Source organism: Cyanistes caeruleus, chromosome Z (assembly GCF_971803275.1).
Source record: "Cyanistes caeruleus chromosome Z, bCyaCae1.hap1.1, whole genome shotgun sequence".
Lineage (NCBI taxonomy): Eukaryota > Metazoa > Chordata > Aves > Passeriformes > Paridae > Cyanistes > Cyanistes caeruleus.
In genome coordinates, this window is record NC_141732.1 from 27,125,406 (window position 1) to 27,148,459 (window position 23,054).

Here is a 23,054-nt window from a genome sequence, read left to right on the forward strand (position 1 = left end):
CACTCTTGGATCTTCGCAGGAGCAGCCCCTGGGAGCGGAAGCCGCCAGCCGGCAGACGAGGATGGTGAAGGGGCGGGCTGGCCAGGCTGGCTGCTGCCCTCACGGGGCACAGGCCCAGGGGTCTCCCCGGCCTGTGCCAAGCCCTGTAGTTCCGGCTGCACAGGGGCGGTGCCTGCCTGGCAGCCACAGGATGGCTATGCCGGGTCACTGGCCCGTGAGCGGCACCAGTGCTGTGGGTACCCTGGGGTCAGTGCACACTGTGAGCAGCCGGGTGGGGCTGTCACTCCTGCCGCATCCTGGCCTCTTGCCGCGTTGGTGCGGGTACTCTCCCGTCTCAGTCTCTTAGTTAGCTGGAGTAGTTTAACAGTTTGCTTGCTTGTCAGCTGTCAGACACTTATCAGCTTGTCAATCAGCTTGTCAAGTTGTGAAATGCTTGCACATTTACACCTGTGTATGTGTGTGGGGTTGCCAGTGTTTCCTTTGGGCTCATGTCAAAGTTGTAATGAACCTGTCTTTAATGGGAACCAAGATTCCCGAATTTTTTTTTCATTTCAAGGAAATAGGAAATTTCATTTGTTAAAAATAGGTAAGAGGCTTGATAGAAAATGATGTGGACACTCTAGCACTGGAAATACCTTAAAATAAACCTGTGTTTAACCTTGTTCTGACAATTACTCGGTAACAGAACATACTTACCTTGATTAATTTAGACTCGCTCTGGTCTTATCCAAAATTCATCCCATTGAAATAATAGCCAGCTTTCCACCATCCTCATCCCTTGCTCCCCTGCCTGGAACTGTATTAGCCAACTGTCCTACTTCAGGGAGTTTCAAACTAGCAAGGTAGAGCATTCCATCATTGTTGGTTGAACACATCAAACAGCTGATACAACCTGAGCAAAAGATTCCTGAAAAACCTGGATGACAACCGTATGGAGCAGGTCCTAGGGAGACCAACTCAGAAAGATGCCTTCCTGGATCTGCTGCTTGTCATCAGAGAGTATTTTGTGAGCAAAGTGGAGATGAGCAGCTCTCTTGGCCACAAGTGATCACAAAGTGATTCTGTTGTCAGAAGGAAAAGTGCCAGCAAAGCCTCAGCTCTGACCATGAGAAGAACAAGCTCCAGGCTGCTCAGGGCACCAGTGAGTAAAGTGCCCTGCTGACACTGCTCTGCACTGGAACTCTGGCTAGAGTGGTAAGAACAATGGTGTTCTTTCATACTCTGGCACAGGCAAGCACCAAGAGTGGGAAATCACTGGGGATTTAGCTTCTCCCACAGTGAAACCTCCAGAGACTTGGGCCACCCCAAGCTCTGTGGTGCACAGCGTCAGGGGTGGAAGTAATAAAGCAGAGGAGTCTCTCTGGATTGAAGTTCCCAGCAATGGTTTACGGAGGAGAGGGAAGCGAGGGATCTGCACTGGAAGGTGTTGTGGTAGAAGTTGTTAGAATGTTCTTAATTTAGTTTATGTTAGTAGTTGATAGCTTGGAATGTATTTTTCCCCCTCTCCCACTTGCAGAATTTTTCCCCACCCCCCTCTCCCTTTTTCTCCCAGCAAGTTACCATACCCCTCGGCCCGGCAGCGGGAAGCAGTGAGAAGCCACAAAAAGCCCGATGGAGTGGAGAAAAAAACCACATTTCCAGCTGCTTGGAGTTTCTTTAGCCCAGGAAAGCACAGGGGCCGCTCTCCAGTGTGAGAGCTCGTGGCTTTGTTTACTTGGCCCCAGAATGCCTCTGAGTTTCCTTGCACTTTGCAGTTCCTGTGACCTAGCTATGGAAGCTGAGAGGGTGTTCTTGCCCTCCCTTTCTTTCCCTCCTGCATTACCAGGAAACCATTCCCTCCCCCTCTCTCTCCTGCTCTGCTTCTTCTGGGAGTTTACTCCTACACCTCTGTGGGCATTTGAAGAAGTTTGTGTCTGTTATTTTCTTACCTTAGCGTGTTTAACCTTGATTTGTAGAAAGTTTGTTAATGAGTCAGCTATACAAAATAATTGGTTCTCTCTCGATGTTCCCTCCCTCCAAAAAACCCTGTTAAAAGAAACGCCCCGACCCCAAACCCTTTGTCTCGTCCTCTGGATTTCCCTTCACAGAAATACACTGTGGAATGCAACCCAGGGAGGGATTCCACCCTTTGTTTCTTTACTCATTCAAGAGACTTGAATTTCAGAAGTGAGTCAGAGAGCCACAAATCCAACACATACTGGCTTGAAGCCAGAGTGAGGAGAAACCTCCTCACTGAGCTGGCTGGGCCACTCTCAGGGTTCGAGTCAGTAGGGGTCAGGTCCAAGAGAGCCCTGAGCACTGCTGTGCAAGGGGTTAAATACAGCCTGATCTCCGGGGGAGGGTACAAACAGTGGACCAATAGGGAATCCCGAGGGGAGGCATAAGGGGAGGGGATTGCAACTTCAAAACCAATAGAGGGAGGGAGCAAGATACAATAACCAGTAGGGCCTGAAGGGACAAATGATTATCAGGGAGCAATCTGGAAGATAGGCTGGGGTTTATAATGATGGACAGGGCAGTAGAGGCTGGATTGGGGTGATGGATGAGGAACTTTTGAGAAGGAAGGGAGAGCTGTACTTTGACGGATATGGTATGGGAGGGATAATAACAGCTAGGAATCAATATATTTAATCCAGGGGGAAAAAAAAAGGAACATACCAACCAACAGTTCAATCCTATCAACTTTTACAAAATTAAATAAACACACTGCAACATTTCCCCCTTTCTTTTTTTAAAAAGAGGAGAGTGCAGGGTCTGGGGGAGCAGAGGGCACAGAGTTTTCTAGGAACCAGGCCAGGAGTCAGAGGGAGCAGCATTAACATCAACGTGATTAACTTGGGGTGGGGAGGATAAAAGATTAGAAACATTCTGAACTAAACACTTGCGCAGAATGGCAAGCATAAACAAATTTAGAAAAATAAAAAGCCCAGTCCATAAAACTGATTTTAAAATTGAAGAAAGCCATCCTGAGAGTCCCCAGTTGGAAACAGGTTGGTGACCCAATCCTCCGACTTTTGCTTTGTTTGGTGGATCATGCCCTTCATCTTACTGATGGTCTTATGGATGTTTGGGGTTCGAGTCATGAGGTTCAGGCAGCATAGGCCCTCAAATTCCCTGCACTTGTGGTTGTGCAGGTGGAGCAACAGGAAATCAATGGCTGTGCAATTTTGAAGCATGGCCTGCCTAGTAGTATTCTCGTCTTCTAGGAGGTCGCTTAGCATGGTTGACATCAAATTCTCCTTTTTTACCACCCAACATTCCAATTGGCCTAATTCTCCGAGTGCTTTAGCAGCGGCCACCCAGGGCAAAAACAACGATACTGTGGCTTATTTTAGTTTGCTCCAATGAGAAATTTATGCATTAGCCAGGGTCCAAATTGTCAATACTGCACTTCCATATAGCCAAATTATTTTTAGAAATACAATTTTCAATTTGAGTCTTGTTGGGGGAAAACAGGGACAACCGGCCTAACATACATGGCCCTCCTAGGAGGCGAGAGGGGATGCCTGCTTACGCTCGGTCTCCACAAATTAAAAATAACCCCTTTTCTAATTTTTGGGGGACAGCATCTGAGGTGTATGACATTTTAACATGACTGATCTTTTTGCATCAATTAGCAGCTTGGAATTGTTTGTTAACTTGTCTAACCTAAGAATAAAGGATAGGGTCTGAGGGATGGAAATCAAAATGAACACAAAATGAGGCAGGAGAGGAATTTAATAAATCAAATCCTTGTGGCTCATCAGTTGCCTTGGCCAGTTCCTTTTACCAGTCTCTCCATAATAGGAGAGGAATATTCACTGTCTGCGTTACTTTATATGCCGCAAATGACCAGGCAACTCAATGAGCAGGCTTCCCTTTGTTGGCTTCCTGAAACAAGGAGACCAAGCTGGATGGAAATTCATTGGGCTTTAATGGGATCCCCACTAGGCAGGTGGCCATCGGGTTTCCTGATGCTCCAGTGGATAGGCACAAATCATCTCGGTGCAGGGTTTCTGCCAGTGTCACCCACACGTTTTTCTTGGGCTGCGGCACAATCCATGCTGCCTGAGGAGTCACCATATAAATCAAGCAGATGTAGAATGTGGTCCACATCCTCAGGATGGTCTTTTCTATGGATGGGAAATCACAAATTAATAATTATCAACAAACATATTTAAGAAAGGAAAATTAGGGTAAAACGGAGACTTGGGGTTTCCGCCTCCTAAATAACATCCTTTTTTTGTTAGGACCTTAGTCCCTTGTCATGGTTTTAAAGTATTAGCTAAAAAATCACTAGAAAATTTACTCATTTCTTGCTGTGAGATATAGATTAGAAGAGGAGCAAAACAGGCTTAAAACTTAAAGTGAACAAAGGAAGTTTATTATCAAAACTACAAGAATAAAAAACTAGAATAAAACTTCTAGAAACCTTTTTTCTTCTCTATTTAAGCATTCCTTTGTTCACATGACAATGCAGAGACAAAAAAAACCTGGTGGTTAAAAGAGTCCCAACTTTGCTATAGTCTTTTCATTAGTCTTTGTAGAGAAAGAAGAGGTTCTCTTCTGCTAATCTAGGGCGTTTTTCACAAGAAAACCATTTTTCTCATGGCTTTCTATTTTTCTGCCCGAAAAACTGTCATCAGTTCTTTCTTCCCATTTCACACTACTCTAAGGTGTTTTCATGGGCCATGGGTAAAGGAGTGTCATTTTAAGGATGAGTTATTAAAGGGCAAAAGTTCTCTTCATCTTTGTGAGCATTTCTAGAAACAGAAGGGGTTTTTTTGCTTCTTAAGGACTACAAATTTTCAACAACTATCACTTCTCTTTTTTCTGTTTTAGCATCTCATAGGATCACAACTACTTCACCATTTGCTTAAATCCACACTTTGAAATACTCTATTCCCCCCAAAATACTCTATCCTGAATTAAAGGAGTTTTTTTCAGAACACTATTGTCTATCTCCGTAGTTTTAGCAAAAGAATATTTCAGCTTATTAAAGCATCTCCTTATTTTTCTTCTCGTTCAGAAGATTAATTCTCTTCTTCACTGTCTTTGGTAGTTTATGTTGCCTCTCTACATGTTGATCACTCTCTTTCTCTCACTTTTTGGAAAAAAGGATTAACTGCAAGTCCCATCTGGGTAGTGAAAGGGTGAAAATCTTGCTCAAGCCACAGCAGGTATTCATGGCATCAGGTTTTAGCTCAGCGGCGCTTAGAGCTTGGGGACCTCCCCGGGAAAAGCTTCAGCCACCCCAGAGGCTTCCCAGGAGGCTGCAGCAGAATCTGGCCTGGCCTGGGGCCAGGAGAAGCCCCACAGGCTCCATCTCTCACCCGGGGACTGCGGCAGGCCCAGCCCAGCCCCGCACCCAGGCCACATGGCCTGGGCAGGGGAGGGGAACCAGCTGGAGTTCTGCTACCTTTCACAGCTGGAAAACAAAGAGACAAAGAAATTCCTGGGCTTAGGTCTTAAGGTGGTGTTCACAGATTGATCTCACTTTTCAATGGTCAAAACTGCTGTCAGTTCTCAGAAATGGCTAGTTGTTGGCCAGGAGAAGAAACTCCCATCAGCCTCCAGCAGCTTTAACTTCCTTAGGTGTTTCTTTTTTGTTTTTTAAATGCTAATCCATCACATCCCTGGGGCATAGAGACACAGGCATAACCTCGCCCCCAGGTCACCAGTTTGAAGGGTCCAAGGATCTTTTGAAATTCTGGGTCCTGCACCAGCACAGGCGGATATTCTTGTTGACAGTTGTTGCCTGTGGACTAGAAGTGCTGCACCACTGGAGAGTTGGGGTTGTCAAAAGAGCAGTTTCAAAAACTGATGGTAAACAAGGCCTTACACAGCTGGTCTTGAAGTGTGCAGCCCTTCATGCTCTCTCTTTGATGGGCTAGGACTAGCTTGAGCGATTGATGGGTTCGCTCAATGATGGCTTGGTCTGTGGGGGAATGGGGGATGCCTTTCTTATGTCCCACTCCCCACTCTTGCAGAAACTCCTCAAATTTCCTGGAAATATATTCTAGGCCATTGTCTGTTTTTATCTCTCTGGGAACCCCCAGCACAGAGGAAGCCTGTATGAGATGTTTACAAACATGCTCAGCTTTTTCCCCTGTGTGGGCAGAGGCGTAGTCAGCACTGGAAAAGGTATCCATGGAGAGGTGCACATATTTCAGCCTGCCAAATTCTGGGATATAGGTGACATTCATCTGCCACACCTCGCAGCTTCCTAGGCCCCGGGGGTTAACCCTTGAGCCCAGCGTTGGCATCACCATGGATTGACATTGGGGACATGTAGCCATAATGGCCTTGGCCATTATCATCTTGCCTCAGATGGAAATGGTGAATCAGACCAGGCACATTCTGATGGAATTTCTGATGGCTCAGCTTAGCCTGCTGGAGCACATCTGGAAGCCTAACCATTTCCACGGGGGCAGTGAGGGAATATCTGCTCTTTGATTCCCTTCCTCTGTCAGGCCAGCTAAATCTTTATGCGATCTTGCATGCATTACGAAGAATGGTTGCTTTCAGTGGGAAACAGCATAGATCAACTTTGAAAGCAACTCAGAGAGCTGTGGATTTGAGACCTCCTGGAGAACTGCATTCTCGGCTCTCACTATCACCCCTGCTACATATGCTGAATGGGTCACTGAATTGAATGGTTTAGGGAACCTCTCAAAAGCCCTGAAGACTGTGGCCAACTCAGCTATCTGTGGAGACCCTTCCACATACTTAATGTCTGTTTCCCACAGCTGAGTTTGAGGATCCTTCCAAGTCATCACTGACTTGTGGGATGCTCTGGACAGGTCAGTAAAGACTGTCAAGGCTTTAAGCGGTTTCCTGCTCTTAATCTCTTTTGGGATCAAATTGAATTGGGTGTTAAACAATTTGTGCGCAGGGGCATGGACTGCAACCTGCCCACTGCAGCTATCAAAGGTAATCTGGAGGATCTCATTCTCCTGCAGCAGTTGATCAAACATTTCTTTGCTCAGTTTGTCTGGGGAGGCCTTATCCTGAGACAAACTAACTGGTACTCGTATGCATGTAAAATCACATCCAGCCAGCTCCTGAAGCCCAGCCCTGGCTTTCCTGATGAGCTGGGCTATCAGCTCCTGTGGCCTTGTGATGCTTTTGGACCTTTGATGACTCAGGAAAACCTACTCTGTGATCAAGAGTGGGTCCCTTAGGTCTTTGTCCCACTGATAAATCAATCCAAAAAGATCTGGCAGTTTCCCAGGATAATACATTCAAAATGCAGCTTTGGCTCAAACCTATGAGCCTGCCTCTCCACCATTGCCTCTTGTACCTTTTCTAGTGCTTTCTGCACCTCTGGGGTCAGGGACCTGGGAGAACTAAGCTCCTTCTCCCCATTCAGTAAACTGAAGAGGGGAACTAGGTCCTCAGTAGTGAGGCCCAACAAAGGCCTGACTCAGTTCAAAGTCCCACACAGGGAGTGAAGGTCTGCCATATTTTTCAGATCACTGTTAATGGCCAATTTCTGAGGAACAATGGTCCTCTCAGCGATCTGCAGACCCAGGTATTTCCAGGGTAGCATCCTTTGAACTTTATCCTCCTGGAGTTGAAATCCTGCAGAGGTCAGAACTCCAACCAGCAGATCAAGTGCACACTGTAATACATTGTCATGGAGAGTGTGCACAAGGACATCATCCATATAATGATGCTGTCTCCCCTATGTGCCTCCCCCACCTCGGCACATAGGGGAGACAGCAATGAGGAGACATACCACTGACAAATGATGGGTGAGTTCTTCATGCCCTGGGGCAACACTCGCCAGTGGAATCTCCTCACTGGGGCTTCTTGGTTAAGGATGGGCGCCGAGAGGCAAACCGCAGTGCATCGTCAGGATGTAGGAGAATTTGGAAAAAGCAGTCCTTGATGTCTAGGACTGCCAATTGCCAATTTCGTAGGAGCATGGTTGGAGTAGGCATCCCTGGTTGGAGAGGTCCCATGTTCACAATGATTTTATTTATTTCACAAAGGTCATGGAGGAGTCACCACTTGTCCTTCCTCGGTTTACGAATTACAAACACCAGGGAATTCCAAGGGCTAATTGTTTCAATGATATTATCCTTTGCCAATTGCTCCTCCAAAAGCTTGTTGAGTACCCTAAATTTATCTTTTCTTAGCAGCCACTGATCTATCCAGACCACTGAATCTGTAGTCTAATCAAGTTTCTGGACAGGGTGCTCCAGAGTGGCTGCCTCTAAAAATCCCAAGATTTTCAGGATTTCAATTTTTACCCGCCACTGGGACATGAGGTCTCTCCCCCACAGGGGATAATCTGATAATCAGCAGCAAATGGGTGTAAGTTTGCCAACTGCCCATCTGGTCCCGCCATTTGTACCGTGTTCTTTGATACACATGGCAATTGAGTACCCCCTATACCCTGGATCTTGCCAGCCACGGGTTGCAAACTCCCAGTGTGACGGCCACCTCCTTTTGGGAATGATAGTCACATCCGCTCCTGTGTCAAGCAGCCTCTTCATGTTTAGTGTCTGCATCCTGCTTGCCGCTGCATGTAATGATGGGTTTATCCTCAGCCACAACCTCCACCTAGTAGATGCCTGGTGCATGGTCATCTACTGGGATATCTTCTGGGATAGATATGAGCTGAGTGATGATCTGGCTCTTTGCCAAAAAGAAGGGTGGGTGAGTGCAGCACAGCAAGAGAATGAGGTTCTCCGGACCACCTGGGAAGGTGATTGGAGAAATCTCAATCTCTGGGGGGGTGTGTGGTCCCTGATGACAATATATTTACAAGCTAGTCCTGAGTCCATCAAAGTCCCATCCAGTGAGTTCACAACAACTAATGTCCAGTGCTGGGACTGGAGAAAGATATTTTTGTTTGTTTGTTAGGTCTTTATTCCCCCGATGTCACTAGGGGGAATCCTCCCTCCCATGCTAATTCGCACACCCCCAGGGCAAGGGTTTGGATCTGGACACTCCTTTGCCAAGTGTCCCAATTATCCACAGTGGAAACACCGCAGGTGGCTCAGTGGTGCCTGTTGTGAACATCGTGTCATGGCTGCTGCTGGTATCTTCCTTGGTGCTGGTGTTGCTCTGCTTACCTCCACCATTGGGACCTTCTTCGTACATGCCTCCATGATTGTCTCCAAAGTGGGAGGTGGGTGGAGAGGCAGGCTAAGATGTAATAATATTGGTGTTGCAGTGTGATGCTGGTCTACCACAAAGTTAATAATGTTGGTGCTGTTTCTACCCTGATGTCAATTGTCTTGAGTTCATCTCTTACCCAAGTGTTGTAATCCCTTCCAGTTGGGTCACTGCCGGTGCTCCCCAACATGGCATACCACCAGCTTCGATACACAAAGGAGGCAAAAAGGGTTATGAGTGCTGAGGTAGCCCCTAGAGCAAGTGAACCAGATAGAAGAGAGACAAAAGAGCCTCATAACCTAACTGACAGAGAGATCAGGATATTCCCAGCCTTGACTTGGAATCCTCGCCATCACCAGGAAAGTGCCTGACCGGGATGACACCCCTACACAAATGAGCCACAAGAGGTCTTCCACAGCATTCCTTTGAGGACAGAAGACCAGGTCTGCCCAGGAGATGACCAACAGCAATGAAACACCTCCTACCTGATGACCTCATGGGAGCAATGGCGGCATGCAGCCTCCCGAGCCCCCACCCCGGAACTGATATCTTAATAAAGGCACAAAAAGGACCCAGATGTCCTGCCCATTCATTTCACTGAGGATCACCTGACGGCACACTTCATTCACATTGCTCTTTGCCGCTTCCAACAGGATGTTTTCATGGAGTTCTTGCATTCTCCACCTGTCTCTCTATTTGCACCTGCAGCCTATCGATAAATCTTACAAAGTATTCATTAGGGAACTGCTTGATTGATAAAAAGCTGTCATGGCGTTCCTCTACAGGCAGTAAATTAAATGCCTTCTTGGCAGCCTCTGCAATCTTACTGAGGACAGGCCTGGATATTCCCCAGGCCTGTTCCTGAGGCTTTGCCCAATACCCTTTGCCACAAAGATGTTTAATGGTGTGGAGATTTTCATCTGCGTCAACTGCAGTCTCACTGCACAAGAGCTCTGGAAGGATGGCCTGCAATGATCTCTTCTCCCCGTTTCCGCAGCTTGTATGCAGCCAAGGAAAGGAGGCAGGAAAATAACTCCTTCAGATTAGAGGGAACCAAATCATTTAAGTAGAGGGTAGCTTTTAACAAACTCTTAAAATATTCACTCCTTCTCCAGAATTCCTTCTGAGCTCTGCACAGCTCCTTCTTATTTTGGGTTCTCCCTCTCCTGTCATGATAGCTAACTATTGTAATGAAGGGAACGGCTTCCCGTTCTGGGTTCCGGTTTCCAAGCCTGTAACTTCTGGTCTCCAGAGCATGGGAAGGGGGAGGAGGGACACGGGAACCAGAAGCTGAAAGGGGTGGTACTTCTGGAGGACCAGCCAAGTGGGAGGAGATTTGGGAGGAGCAACAGCAGGAAGGTGTGGGACCCAGGGGTATGAAGATGATAGGGCATGCCCTGGAGGAGGAGGAGGAGGAGGCTTCTGAGGGGAGCAAATGGGAGGGGTCAGGGAACCAGGAAGGGTTGAAGGGTGAGGAGAGAAAGGGATTCTGGGAATGAAAAGCACAAGGGAGGGGCCCAACCATGCTGTCCCTGCCATCTTGTACCCTCCAGGGGCCATCTTGGGGAGCAGTGGAAGGACGAGACACTCAAGGTGAACAAAAGGTCTGGGGTGAAAACTGGGAAATTTTAACATCACTAACTTTAGGGTCATCAACTGGGGAAGAAAGGAGAACGGTAGGGACCCTGGCAGCTTGCGCAGGGCTGCCAGGGCAGGGGTGCTGAGGGAGACGTGGAGGGCCTAGGAGACGTAAACCCTCACTGCTGCTCTGCCACACATCTCTCCCCACGTAGGGACAGAGGGAGAAGGAGTTTGGGATAGGGAAACTGGGGATAACTGAGATGGCTGTCCCTCCACCCCCCCTTTTTCAACTAAGGCTGACCAAATCAGAACAAAAAGACAAATTAACTTAAATGCTGTTTTATCCACCTGATTAGCTAAAATGGTTAACTTTGACCCAATGGCATTCCAGAAACTAACAGAACTCAAATTTTCAGGGGATGCCTGGGGTAGTGAAGAAACAGCTATCTAACTTGTGATAAGCAGAGACCCTTTTGTTCACCTAAACATGTAGATACGATGCTTTGCAAAACTATGCATTGTGGAATCAGGATGAGGTTGAAGGTTACTACTGACGCTTGCATAAATCACTAATGGCCTTGCAAGCTTCCTTGAATTCAAGAAAGTCACCAATGATAAGCCTTAACAGAAAACAGTGAAGAAAGGTCAAAAGGGTAAGACTGAGGAAGACCTATGATCTTCATCCCGCGACCACCAGAAGGCAGAAAAAGACCCCGTAGCAACTGGAGACACATGCGCAGAGACGCCAGAGAAAGGACACATAACCTGGAAGCCGGGTTAAAAGGGGGAATACGGAAACCAGTGGTGCGGTAGTTTCGCGGAGCGGGAACTCTCCTGCTCCCCTGTCGCCCAGCGCTGATCTTTTGCTTATTGCTTGCTTGCTGTAATTAATAAAACTTTTCTCTGATTGAACCATATCACTCTCTTGAGTGAATTCATAACATAACTGATTTACCAAAATATGGATATGATGTAGTATCAGTATCCAACTACAACGGACAAAGACTCTTTAACTGATTAGGGTTACAGAGTATATGTTTATTGGTAGCGCTGGGCTGATGTGAAGGGTCATCCCTTAATACACATGGCCCCGAATACAGGCGATTACACTTTTTATTTACCGAGATACTGAATACAAATACATATTCATAACCTAGTGTCCTGGTTTAGGGCAAACTTGGGAGAAAACTTCCAATGGGGCTCCCCCCAGGAAGCAAACCCACGTGGCCCTTTTCTCCCACCCCTCAACCAGTTCGGGAAGAGATTTCTCTGAGAGAAGTGGAAAAAACCTGTTTATTTCACAGGCACAACACTACCTAGCACAAAAATGAATGATATCAAATTACAAAACCTCTCGCCCTTCAGAAGAGATGACGAACTTCAGAGTGTCTCTTTCTTGTGGGTGTTTGTTCTGTTATCAGTCCCTCTGGCACTGGAAAATGCCACTGCCCAGGCTGGGCTCCCGGTAGTCCACGGGTGCAAGCTCCCGGTGCTCCCCCAAGTCCCCAGTCCAGAGCAGGTTCGATTCGTTTCAGAAAAAGGGAAAGAAAACAGTCCAGGAAGACCTCTCCACTCCAGCTAGTTGGAAAGCCAAGGTGATCTGTGTCTTGTTGTCTGTCTGTGCTGTAGTCAAAACTCCCGATGCGGGGGGAGCAAGTACAGTCTGATAACAGACTTGGTGCTTCTTTTCCACTCACTTTTACTCTCAGATGGAATTTTAAGAATACAAAACCTGTGTCTGGGTTAGGTGGATGAATGGGGATACAATTTAACATCATAATCAACCCAGGACACAGACATGCTAGTGTCCGGCCTACAGGCTCTATTCCCATGGTCTTTGTTAATGTCTAAGGCTGGTTCATTATCAGTGCCAAGCAGTTCTAGCCCCAGCCTTTCATACGAATCGAGTACAATCAGTTCATTCAAAGCAGCAGAACAAACATGACCTAGGAGAGTAGACGACTGAAAGAATTTGAGGAGAATATATGCAGGGAAAGACTTGGCTATCTTGATCTATAAGAAGGATAATTCTTCTGACTTTCTAATATATTGCCTGTGCTTCTGACCTTCTTAACAAGGCCCTTTGCATCACACGTTCATCAGGAACTGAGCACACTGAGCTTCTGTAACTGCATGAAAGATGTTCCTCTGCAGGGACACGCAGGGGGAAAAAGGAGCGGGTGCTTGAGCCCTCTCTGCATGTGAAAGTTCAGACCCCACTTCCCACGTGTCAGTGGCAGGGCTGAAGAGCCAGGTCATGGCAGGACTCCAGCCCTCAGCATCTTCAGCCACTAAGGGCAAATGCTGCCTGATCAGAAGCTTGCAGCTCTGCACTGCGCCAGAGCTTTGCACTGGACCAACCAAAGCTACCCCTTACTGGTTCAGGATGCTCAGGCCCTGGACTGACAACACGTGCGGGATTGTTGTCCTTTGGCTCCCCTTTAGCCTCTGGAGGCACAGAGCGAGCCACAGGAGGTTCTGCTGCTGGTGTGCTGCTCTGCAGACAGACAGGGGCATGAGGGACAGGGAGTAAGTTGTCATTTAGAACCTTATTTCTCCTGAGCTCTATCCCCAGCTGTCCAAAGGAAAAATAATAAATGTGGAAAGAAATTGAAATCCAAGTCTTTAAAACAAACTTCAGATGTGTTGATGACACCCATTAGATGGTACTGTGTATAGTTCTGAAGGAGATCTTCCAGCCTGGCTGCAATCAGCAACCAATCTTCCGTCAAAGATCTCAATTTTATCTGATTAAAGCCTCTGCAATGGAATATTTCAAAACAGACCACGTACTTTTACTCCTACTGATGTAGGACATGGAAGTTTTACAGAGGCTTCTGGCTTCCCAGGTAAAGCCAAGGCAAGCGCTGCTGCTGCTGCTGCTGCTGCTGCTGTGGCAGAGAGCCCTGGCTGGGCAGGGCAGGCACCCACTGTGCCACGGGCTGTTTCTCCTACCTGAGCTGGGCGGTGCTTTTGAGCCAGTAATGACAACCGGTGGGAGAACGAAGGGGGCTCTTCTGGCACCGGCACTTAGGGATGCTGTAGGGTGACCTTCAGGGCAGAGCTTGGGCCCCCACAAAGCAAAGCTGAGGTGTAGTGTTCTGGGGCTGCAGCATCGTGTCCAGGGAGGCTACAGTTTACCAGTGACCAGCATGGGACTCCACAAGATGATCTCCTGCTCAGGAAATCATTTCTTCAACACAGGAACAAACTCAGCTTAGATCCAGAGACAGAGAGCTCCAAACAGAGACAAGGTGGTGGGTTTATGGGACAGAACCAGGGTGGAGTTTAAGGTTGGGGTCTAATAGGAACATAGCAAGGGAGAAACCCCAGGGGCTCAAGCACAATCTGAACTCCCTGGGCTGCCACCCCACGAGGCCACTGCTGGAGGGTCCAGGGTGGGGCAATTCTTCCTGGGATTATCCCCCTAGGCAGATGGGGATGGAATCCACTCTTCCCGGGCTTTAAAGAACCACACCTGTCACTTGTCCAGTGCTTATCTGAAAGTCAATGTTTGCCTCGCTGGGCAGGGGGCAGCTGACACAGAGGGAAACGGTTGTTGAGCACTTCCTTTCAAGCCTTCTGGCTGTTGGCAGAGAAGGGACACAAGTGCCAGGATGAGCAGCAGGGCCCGAGGCCGCTCCGTGCCTGCAGGGAGGGGCGGCTGCCGCTGGGGGCGCCATGGGAAGGGGGCGCCCCCGCGCGGGGCGGGCGGGGCGGGGCAGCCACCAGGGGGCGCCCGGGGCGGGGCGGGGCCCCTCTGTGAGGGGGGAGAGCCTCGGGCGGCTGCGGAGCAGGGCCGAGCCACAGACGGGCCCGGCCGGCCGTCTGTCCGTCCGTCCGCAACAGCGCCAGAGCAACGCACAGCGCCAGGGCAACTCACAGCTTAAGCGCAGCCCGGCGAGCAAGGGAATCTTGCCATGGAGGGCAGGCTTCAGGGCGTTTGATTGCCAGGCCTGCGCTGAGCTGGCAGGGCACAAAGCCTCCTCAAGCACCGCTGCCTCCTCTGCAGGCTTCCTGCTCTTCCTTTGCTGACAGGATCCAGTCAGCCAGGCTGGAGGCAGGCTCGGCTGGTGTTACAAACAGCTGCTGTCCAGAATGAAAAAGACAAAACCCAAAGCAGAGGGAAGGATTGCTTCCCAAGTGAGTTCCTCACAGGAGGAGGCAGCGTTCCTCTGGTTCCCAGAAAGATGCAGAAATTTGACACAAGTACACTAAGTGCCCCTTACTTTTGTGGCCAGAACCTTGCCATTGTAGGCCAGTGTAGCTCACAATCAATATTCACCCATTCATTACTTTTGTGGCCAGAACCTTGCCATTGCAGGCCGGTGTAGCTCACAATCAATATTCACCCATTCATCCAGAGTCCTCAGCTTGTTGGGATTTTCCCCCCGAGAGCAGCCTGGGAATGCTGCTTGCTGTCCTGGGGCTTCTTCCTTTCAGGAAACTCCAAAGACTCACTTAGGTAACTCCTTTCCAAAACATGATCTGGGTTAATTGTACAAAAGATGAGCAGTTGTGATGGATTAGCATTTAAAAAACAAAAAAGAAACACCTAAGGAAGTTTAGGCTGCTGGAGGCTGATGGGAGCTTCTTCTCCTGGCCAACAACTAGCTATTTCTGAGAACTGACAGCAGTTTTGACCATTGAAAAGTGAGATCAATCTGTGAACACCACCTTAAGACCTAAGCCCAGGAATTTCTTTGTCTCTTTGTTTTCCAGCTGTGAAAGGTAGCAGAACTCCAGCTGGTTCCCCTCCCCTGCCCAGGCCATGTGGCCTGGGTGCGGGGCTGGGCTGGGCCTGCCGCAGTCCCCGGGTGAGAGATGGAGCCTGTGGGGCTTCTCCTCGCCCCAGGCCAGGCCGGATTCTGCTGCAGCCTCCTGGGAAGCCTCTGGGGTGGCTGAAGCTTTTCCCGGGGAGGTCCCCAAGCTCTAAGCGCCGCTGAGCTGAAGCCCGGCACCATGAACACCTGCGGCTTGAGTAAGATTTTCACCCTTTCACTACCCAGATGAGACTTGCAGATTTAATCCTTTCTCTGGGAAGAAGGCAAGAGAGACTGATCAACAGGTAAAGAGACAACATCAACTATCAAAAACAGTGAAGAAAGGAATTAAGCTTCTGATGGAGAGAGAAATAAGGAGATGCTTTAATAGGCTGAAAGAGTCTTTTGTTAAATCTATGGAGATGGACAATAATGTTCTGAAAAAACTCATGAAAAAATTCATTAAAGTGTACTTTTGGGGGAATAGAGTATTTCAAATTGTGGATTTAAGCAAATGGTGAAGTAGTTGTGATCCTATAAGATGCTGGAACAGAAAAGAGAAGTAATAGTTGAAGATTTGTGGCCCTTAAGAGGCAAAGAGGAAACTTCTGTTTCCAGAGGGGCTGACAGAGACAGATGAAGAGAACTTTTGCCTTTGAATAACTCATCCTTAAAATTACACCCCTGGACTTATGACCCATAACACACCTCAGAGTGGTGTGAAATGGGAGGAAAGAACTGATGACAGGGTTTTCCGGGCAGCTGGCATCAGAGAAACAGAAAACCATAAAAAAATGGTTTTCTTGTGAAAAACTCCATCGAGTGGCAGAAAATAACTTCTTTTTCTCTACAAAGACTGATGAAAAGACCCCAGCAAAGTTAGAACAGTTTTAACCACCAGGTGTTTTTTGTCTCTAAGTTGCCACGTAAACAAGAGAATGGTTGGGTAGTGGGGAAAAAGGAATTCTGGAAGTTTTTTTCTGGTTTCTCATTCTTGTAGTTTTGCTAATAAACTTTATTCCTTTAAGTTTCCTTTATTCCTTTTAAGTTTTAAGCCTGTTTTGCTTTTCTGTTTGCTTTTTCTTCTAATCCATTCTCACAGCCAGAAATGAGTAAGTTTTCTAGAGATTTATTTTAGCTAATGCTTTAAAACCACAACATTTATTTGGTGCATTGGCTGGGAAATTGAAATTAGCCAATCTAAACTACTACAGCAGTGTAAGCCATTCCTCAGCAAATGCCAGTCCCTCTAAGAAATGCTGATTCCGGTGGGATTTAGGTGGAAGCGGTGTTCTCAAGAGCACTGAAGTTCAGCGTTTCAGCACCAAGACAAGAGCGGACAGCTTGGCAGGCCTCCAGCATCTCAAGCACTCACCTGCCTTGCAAATTCCTCTGCTTCCAGTAGCCATGGGCTGAACTCCTGCTCTTGAGCTGCAGCCTTCTCCTGTTGCCCATGGCACTGGAGCCTGTTTGCTCCTTCCTGTGGCACGTCTTGAAGAGGTCAAGAACAAAATGACAGAGAATTCCACAGAACCTGCGCATTGTATTGATTCCCCGTTTTGTGCTTGCAGCTGTACCCAGCCGACATGGAATCTGCAGTTCTGTGAGCTATGCCACCCATAAAAGAAAGAAGTAAGTTAGCTCAAGAAAACCAGGATTAATCTACTCAACCCCTGCAGGCCAGAAATTGGAGGGCAGCAAATGACTGAGACATGCAGTCCTATGCAGCACGTATCCACCATGGGCAGGATAGAGATTTCCAAGCCACATCCATGGAGGAATATGACCTGGCACGTTTCCCACAAGCCAAAGACAGTGGGTTTTTACAAAGGCACCAGGAGCTCAATGTTGAACAGAGAAGTTTTTCTGGGGAAGGGCAGATGTGGGAGCTGGTGGATGTGGAGAGATTGGGAAAATGTGCCCATGGGTGCACGCACCTGTTGTAAACGAGGCCAATCCCTTTTTTCTTTGTTAATAAAAGTAAACTCTTTTATTGCAAAAAACCAAGAATGGCTGAAAGCGAGGCCCTGAGGTAAGCCCAGAAGGCTGCACCAGCAAACTGGATAACAATGAAACCTGGTACAGCCTGGACACCACAGCAGCTGGGTGCTCCTCAGGACTCAAGTTCTGTCAGAAGACCTCGAGCAGAACTTTCAAGCAGTCTTTGTACCTTCTGGGGGTCTGTGATTGGTGCTTTCTTCGATCCCCCTGCTGATTAACTCACTGTCAGTCCTCTCATTGGTCTTTACAGATGAACATCCTGGACCAATCATTTCCAATTTTCTCCACCTTATGGGTCAGTCTTTCCTCCAGTCAGACTTCAAGGTGCTTTCTTCCTCCATGACACTGCTTTTCTAGAAGATTCGTCCTATTCAGTTTACCTCCCTCCCTCCACACGGGCCAAACCAACCCTTACATCCTCTTAAACCCATACATTAGCACCATCACCAAACAATAGTAACTTGTAACTTTAAGCACTAGAAATTAGTTCATTTATAGCACACCCACACTGTGAGGGCTGCTCCAAGGGCTCCCCCTGCCATGCACAGGACCTGGGCACTGGCCCGTGCAGAGGATCTGTCCCTTCCATACTGGGAACACAAACACTGCTTCAGTATCATGCAAACACATATGGCTAGTTTGTTACTCAGCGTTTTCTCCCCACTAAGGTATCCTTTCTCCTTCAGCAAGCCCTACAATTTGCTGATCAATGTTAGCCATGCAGTGAATGGGTGGGAATGAGAGGCTTTCCAATGGAGGGAACTCTCTGGGATATTAGCAAAGCGTGATTTCATCCATAGAATTGGAGCAAGTGTTCCTTGTTTTAGTCAGAAACATGATGGCCGAAGTACTCGGGCTGTGTGCTTGATGCCTGTTTTGTGTTATTCTTGGATCCTTTGAGCTATGGATTGTAGACTGCAAGGGGGGGTTTGTGCTGCTTTGGGACAGAGGAAAAGTTTCTGGGCTTTCTTTTGCATTAGCTGTAGAGAAGGTTTGGTAAGCATGCATTGTTGAGATGAAAAACGAGGCATGGGACCACGAGGCTTTCAGACAATTTATTGCTCAAGCAAGCCAGATAAGATAGCAGTCTCCAAGGCATGAGATTTGAACGAGAAACAAGTCAGCCATAGCTCAAGGTAGCCACGGGTTTCTTTTTCACACAGCAATATATAAGGTTTTGGTCCAATAGACAGTTGGCACAAAACTTGTTTTACTTCTTTACTTCTTTACTTCTTTCCTATCACCTTTGCATAATTTTGCTGCACTGCGTCTGTCTCTTAGCCACTAAGCTGACAGGTCACGTACTCCTACACACATCTCTATCACCGCTTCTAGATCCTTAGCCTAATCTATAACACATTATTACAGCCTAAACCTCAAACTATTTTATTACCTAATATAATTTCTGACCTACTCTAGGCATATTCTTACTTCTAACTATAGAGACATTAGTTTATAATTTCTCTACCCAATGTCTGTGTACCTTCATCATGACATTACCCCAAGCTCTTTCCAAGGCTGCAGATTGAAGCCTTCAGCATCTGTGGAATTTTCCATTTCTCCGTTTCCCACAATGCATGAATTCACAGACCCACCTAGAGCGGCTGCTATTGTGATGTCAGCGGCGGGCTGCCACGTCACAGCGCTGTCAAGGGGAAGTTGCCCTGGTGCACGCAAGGCCTCAGCGTCCAGAGCGGCTCTTGGCGTGCTCGTTGCAGGAGGACGCTGTATTGTGGTGTTCTCAGGCAGCAGTCTGTGCCCTGAAAAGGGAGTCTTTTTTTCTTTGCCTGCTCTTGTATGAGTCTGTGGACTCGTGCAGGCATCCTTTTCTTTCCCCTGTAGTTGTAGGGTGTGCAGACACGTTACACGTGTGGTGTAGCCTGCACACCTGTGTACATTTCTTTTGGATTTTTCCCTTATTCTTATACAGTCCGCGGGTTGCTGCGGGTATCCTTTTTTTTTTCCCCCTTCCTTGCACGGTCTGTGCAACAGAGAGTTTTCTCTGTTTTTGTGTTTTGGTCTGCGGACTCGAGCAGCCCTGCTGAAGAGATGGAGCAAGTCCGCAGAGCAGTCGGCAGGGCTTTTTCATCTGTGTCATGCCGCAAACTATTTAGTGGTCTGAGACGTAAGTAGAAGTTGTTCCCTTGGGGCTGCATATTGGAACAAAAGTGCCATAAAGATGCCATAAGGATACATACAAGGGATGTGCCTGTCTAACTGGACCCCCTCAGTGTGCTACAATAGTGAGTGGCTTTGCTCTGAAGGGCCAAAAGCTGAGCACTTTGTGTGTGCTCCTGCACCCTGGGGCTGGGCCTGTGCTGTGTCCAAAGAGATGTGCAAGCGCTGAGAGGCGTTTGGGGGAAGCTTTTCTGAGGAATTGTTTCCAGAAAGTGCAAAAGGGAAATATTGCATGCAGTTTAGGAAAAAAAACGAAAAAACAGTCTAGGAAAGGGAGGAAACAAAAAAGCTGCTTTAGTTGCATGGTGGACAGTGAGCTACAATGGAGGCACTGACTACTAAGGATCAGAGAGTTTTCCAACAGCACCTGGCTCATTTTCCTTTGCCTCCGGCAGGTCGCCTGAAACGTGGAAGGAGCCAAGTCCATGGTTTGGTGAGTGGGAAGGGCACCCTTGACATTCCTGGTGTCAGAGAATAGTGGAGCAAGCTTTGGGCTTGGTCTGTTGCAGCCTAATGTCAGCCTGGCAGGCCAAATGAAAGTCCATGTCAGTGTCTGCATGGCAGAGACAATGTCTGTCTCTGAAAGACTGGAAGGCAGTTCCTATTGGCTTCTCCCTAATACCTGAAATCCTGAGGGGAAGCCAGTTGACCAGAACTGAGCAGGGAAATGTTCCCTGCTTCTATTCAGACACTTTCACAGCAACGCAAGACTTACGTTGTTACTCCCATCAACACCAAGACACAACAGCTTTTGCCCCCAGGTGACCTGTGTCTCCGCTTGCTGCTGCTGCCAGCTCTCAGGAGCCAACATCCCTGCTCTTATTGCTTGTCTGTGCTTTTCCCCTGCTCCTTCCCTGCAGGCCCCAACAGGAGAGATTCTTGCCAGTCAGGACTCCTCGGCCCAGGCAAGAAAGGTGGAGCAGCAGCAGAGCAGGGATCAGGTGCAAAGCGCCCTGGAGTTCAGGTGTGTGCTAGGCTTTCTCGCTTTCTGTGATCAGGGCTGGGCATTGCTGGGCTTTAGGAGGCCCAGCGTCAAAGAACCAATTTGACTTTGTCATCGTTTGACTGGCTCAGCAGTGCTGGGGAAGGCAGCCCATGGGCAGGTCTGGCTGCAGCCGACTGAGCTGCAGCATAGCTGCCTCCTGGGACTCGCTCCTCCAAGCTTGACAAGAAGCATTGCAAACTGGAGCAGAGTAGGAGCAAGGGAGCTTCAGGCTGGGCCTAAGGAGAAGCACTGAACCCCAAAGGCAATCATGCAGCAGAAGAAGCCCCTCAGAGAGCTTGTGCACATTTCACCTCTAGAAATTTGGAAGCCCCAGCTAGATGGAGCCTTGAGCAGCCTTTCCAGATGCCGTAGCTGATGCCAGGTGCTTGGAGCTAAAGTCTGGGCTAGAAGCTTCCAGGGATCCCTGCCAACCTAAACCATGCAGGGATCCTTTGATTATTGGAATTGGATTGCAAGTTCATACCTACCTCCTCCCTCAGAGCCTGAGGGTCGTGGTGAAAATCTTGAGACTTTTCTGAGCTAACTCTTGTGAAGTATGCTGCAGGACCTAGAGGTGCTTTTGAGCAGCAGCAGTAGAAAGGAAAGGGCTTACAACTTCCTGAGAGTCTCTGGGGATTCTAGCTGAGCACTGATTCTTGCTCACTTGTCCACCCACCCACTGGAACTTGTCAAGGCCCATTTGGCTGGTCCCTCTTCCTTTTTAAAGAGTGCCAAAACTTAGTGAGCGCTGCTGGCTTAGTTAGCTAAAAGCAAATGTCGCAATTGTTCTTGCTCACAGAATTCCAGTAATTTAAATGGCAGGATACCTTTCCCTCCTCCAGGATAGTTCTTGTTCAGATCAAATCCCAGCTGTGGTTTCTTTCTCATGCTGCTAGAAGCTGGTGTTTTCACCTATGCTCCAGTGCATAGCTTTAGTCTCTTTACCTTGGAGAGTCTCTGGAAAATGAAGTATCTCTAGGTACCCTATGATTGGCATTAAACATTGACGAGTCAGCCAGGAGAACACTGTGTTCTGTCCCCCTGCAGAGTGACTTGGAAGTGCAGATGAGCTCAGGGCTCTTTCCTTGTTGCACTAGTGAAAGCAAGGGTAATTGTGGCTGTCCTCATCTGGACTTAGCAAGCCTGACTTAGCCAAAGAACTTTTGCAAATGCAGTAGCCAGTGTATCAGAGAGGAGCGCAAGGCCTAGCAGGCAGGAAGCTGTTCAGCTGAGAGATTCTGAGCTTTCTGGAAGTGTTTCTGTGGTTTCTGGAAGCTTGTTGACTTCCTCAGTGGTGACTCTTTCACCTGCAGGAATGACAAAGAGCGATGCTGCTCTAGCCAGGCCATTCCAGCATTCTCTTGAGGTGGATCTAGAGGGCTGTTGCAAGTCCCTGAGGATGGCCTATGTGGGACATCGTATGTAGTCATGGTTTTGCAAGGAGGTTGTGTTGCTATGAAAGGCTTGTTTGTGTGTGCCCCTGCTGTAGATGGAAGGAGTTGGCTGCATTTGGGAGAAACCGCCCCTCCTCACTGGAGAGGGTGTTTGAAGTGGCAGCAGAGCCAGAGGAGGAATCACAGCTGCAGAGAGATCTGCGGAAAGAAGAGGTTCCTCAGGCAGTGCCAAAGGTATGCTCACCTTATTCCTAGGCAGCACCCGTGGGAGAGGGAGCTGCCCTTAGCAAGACTGCCCCAAATGTTGCTTCTGGCAGCAAGCTAAGCCCGAGACTGTGGTGTTGTTCTTCTTGAAAAATGGTGCCCCCCGCAGTTCCAGGTTTGCCGCCCTCAGCGGCCAGCTCACAGGCATCTGGAAAAGCTGCTCCAGGAGTTCTCTCGCCAAGGGCACATCCTGTCCCAGGTGTGCAGCGAGAAGGCAGCGCTGGCACAAGAGAATGCTGCCCTGCAAGCCCGACTGGCAGCCACGGAGCGGGAGCTACGAGGCCTTTCGGAGCAGCTGGGAGAGGCCAGGTAAAGGCAGGGAGGAGACCCTGGGCAGGACATTATGGAAGACATTTCTGAGCTAACACTTGCGAAGTATGGTGCAGGACCTAGAGGTGCTTTTGAGCAGCAGCAGTAGAAAGGAAAGGTCTTACAACTTCCTGAGAGTCTCTGGGGATTCTAGCTGAGCACTGATTCTTGCTCACTTGTCCACCCACCCACTGGAACTTGTCAAGGCCCATTTGGCTGGTCCCTCTTCCTTTTTAAAGAGTGCCAAAACTTAGTGAGCGCTGCTGGCTTAGTTAGCCAACAACAAATGTCGCAATTGTTCTTGCTCACAGAATTCCAGTAATTTAAATGGCAGGATACCTTTCCCTCCTCCAGGATAGTTCTTGTTCAGATCAAATCCCAGCTGTGGTTTCTTTCTCATGCTGCTAGAAGCTGGTGTTTTCACCTATGCTCCAGTGCATAGCTTTAGTCTCTTTACCTTGGAGAGTCTCT

The 23,054-nt window shown here is 48.2% G+C and overlaps 1 protein-coding gene and 1 long non-coding RNA gene across 2 annotated transcripts in view; one reads left to right on the plus strand and one right to left on the minus strand.

Annotated features, from left to right (window-relative positions):
• Positions 1–14,182: 14,182 nt before the first annotated feature.
• Positions 14,183–14,653, minus strand: LOC111943608 (uncharacterized). Its single transcript, XR_002870978.2, has 2 exons — positions 14,573–14,653; positions 14,183–14,275 (listed from the first exon to the last, which is right to left on the minus strand). It is a non-coding gene; the product is annotated as an uncharacterized LOC111943608 (long non-coding RNA).
• A 4,444-nt stretch (positions 14,654–19,097) lies between these two features.
• Positions 19,098–23,054, plus strand: part of LOC111944353 (uncharacterized) — an 18,472-nt gene continuing 14,515 nt past the window's right edge. The window contains exons 1-5 of the mRNA XM_086867977.1: positions 19,098–19,578; positions 20,027–20,064; positions 20,492–20,595; positions 22,106–22,244; positions 22,384–22,583. Of these exons, the coding sequence (XP_086724103.1) occupies positions 19,503–19,578; positions 20,027–20,064; positions 20,492–20,595; positions 22,106–22,244; positions 22,384–22,583 (557 nt within the window). The 5' untranslated portion in view covers positions 19,098–19,502. The remainder of the gene's footprint in view (positions 19,579–20,026; positions 20,065–20,491; positions 20,596–22,105; positions 22,245–22,383; positions 22,584–23,054) is intronic.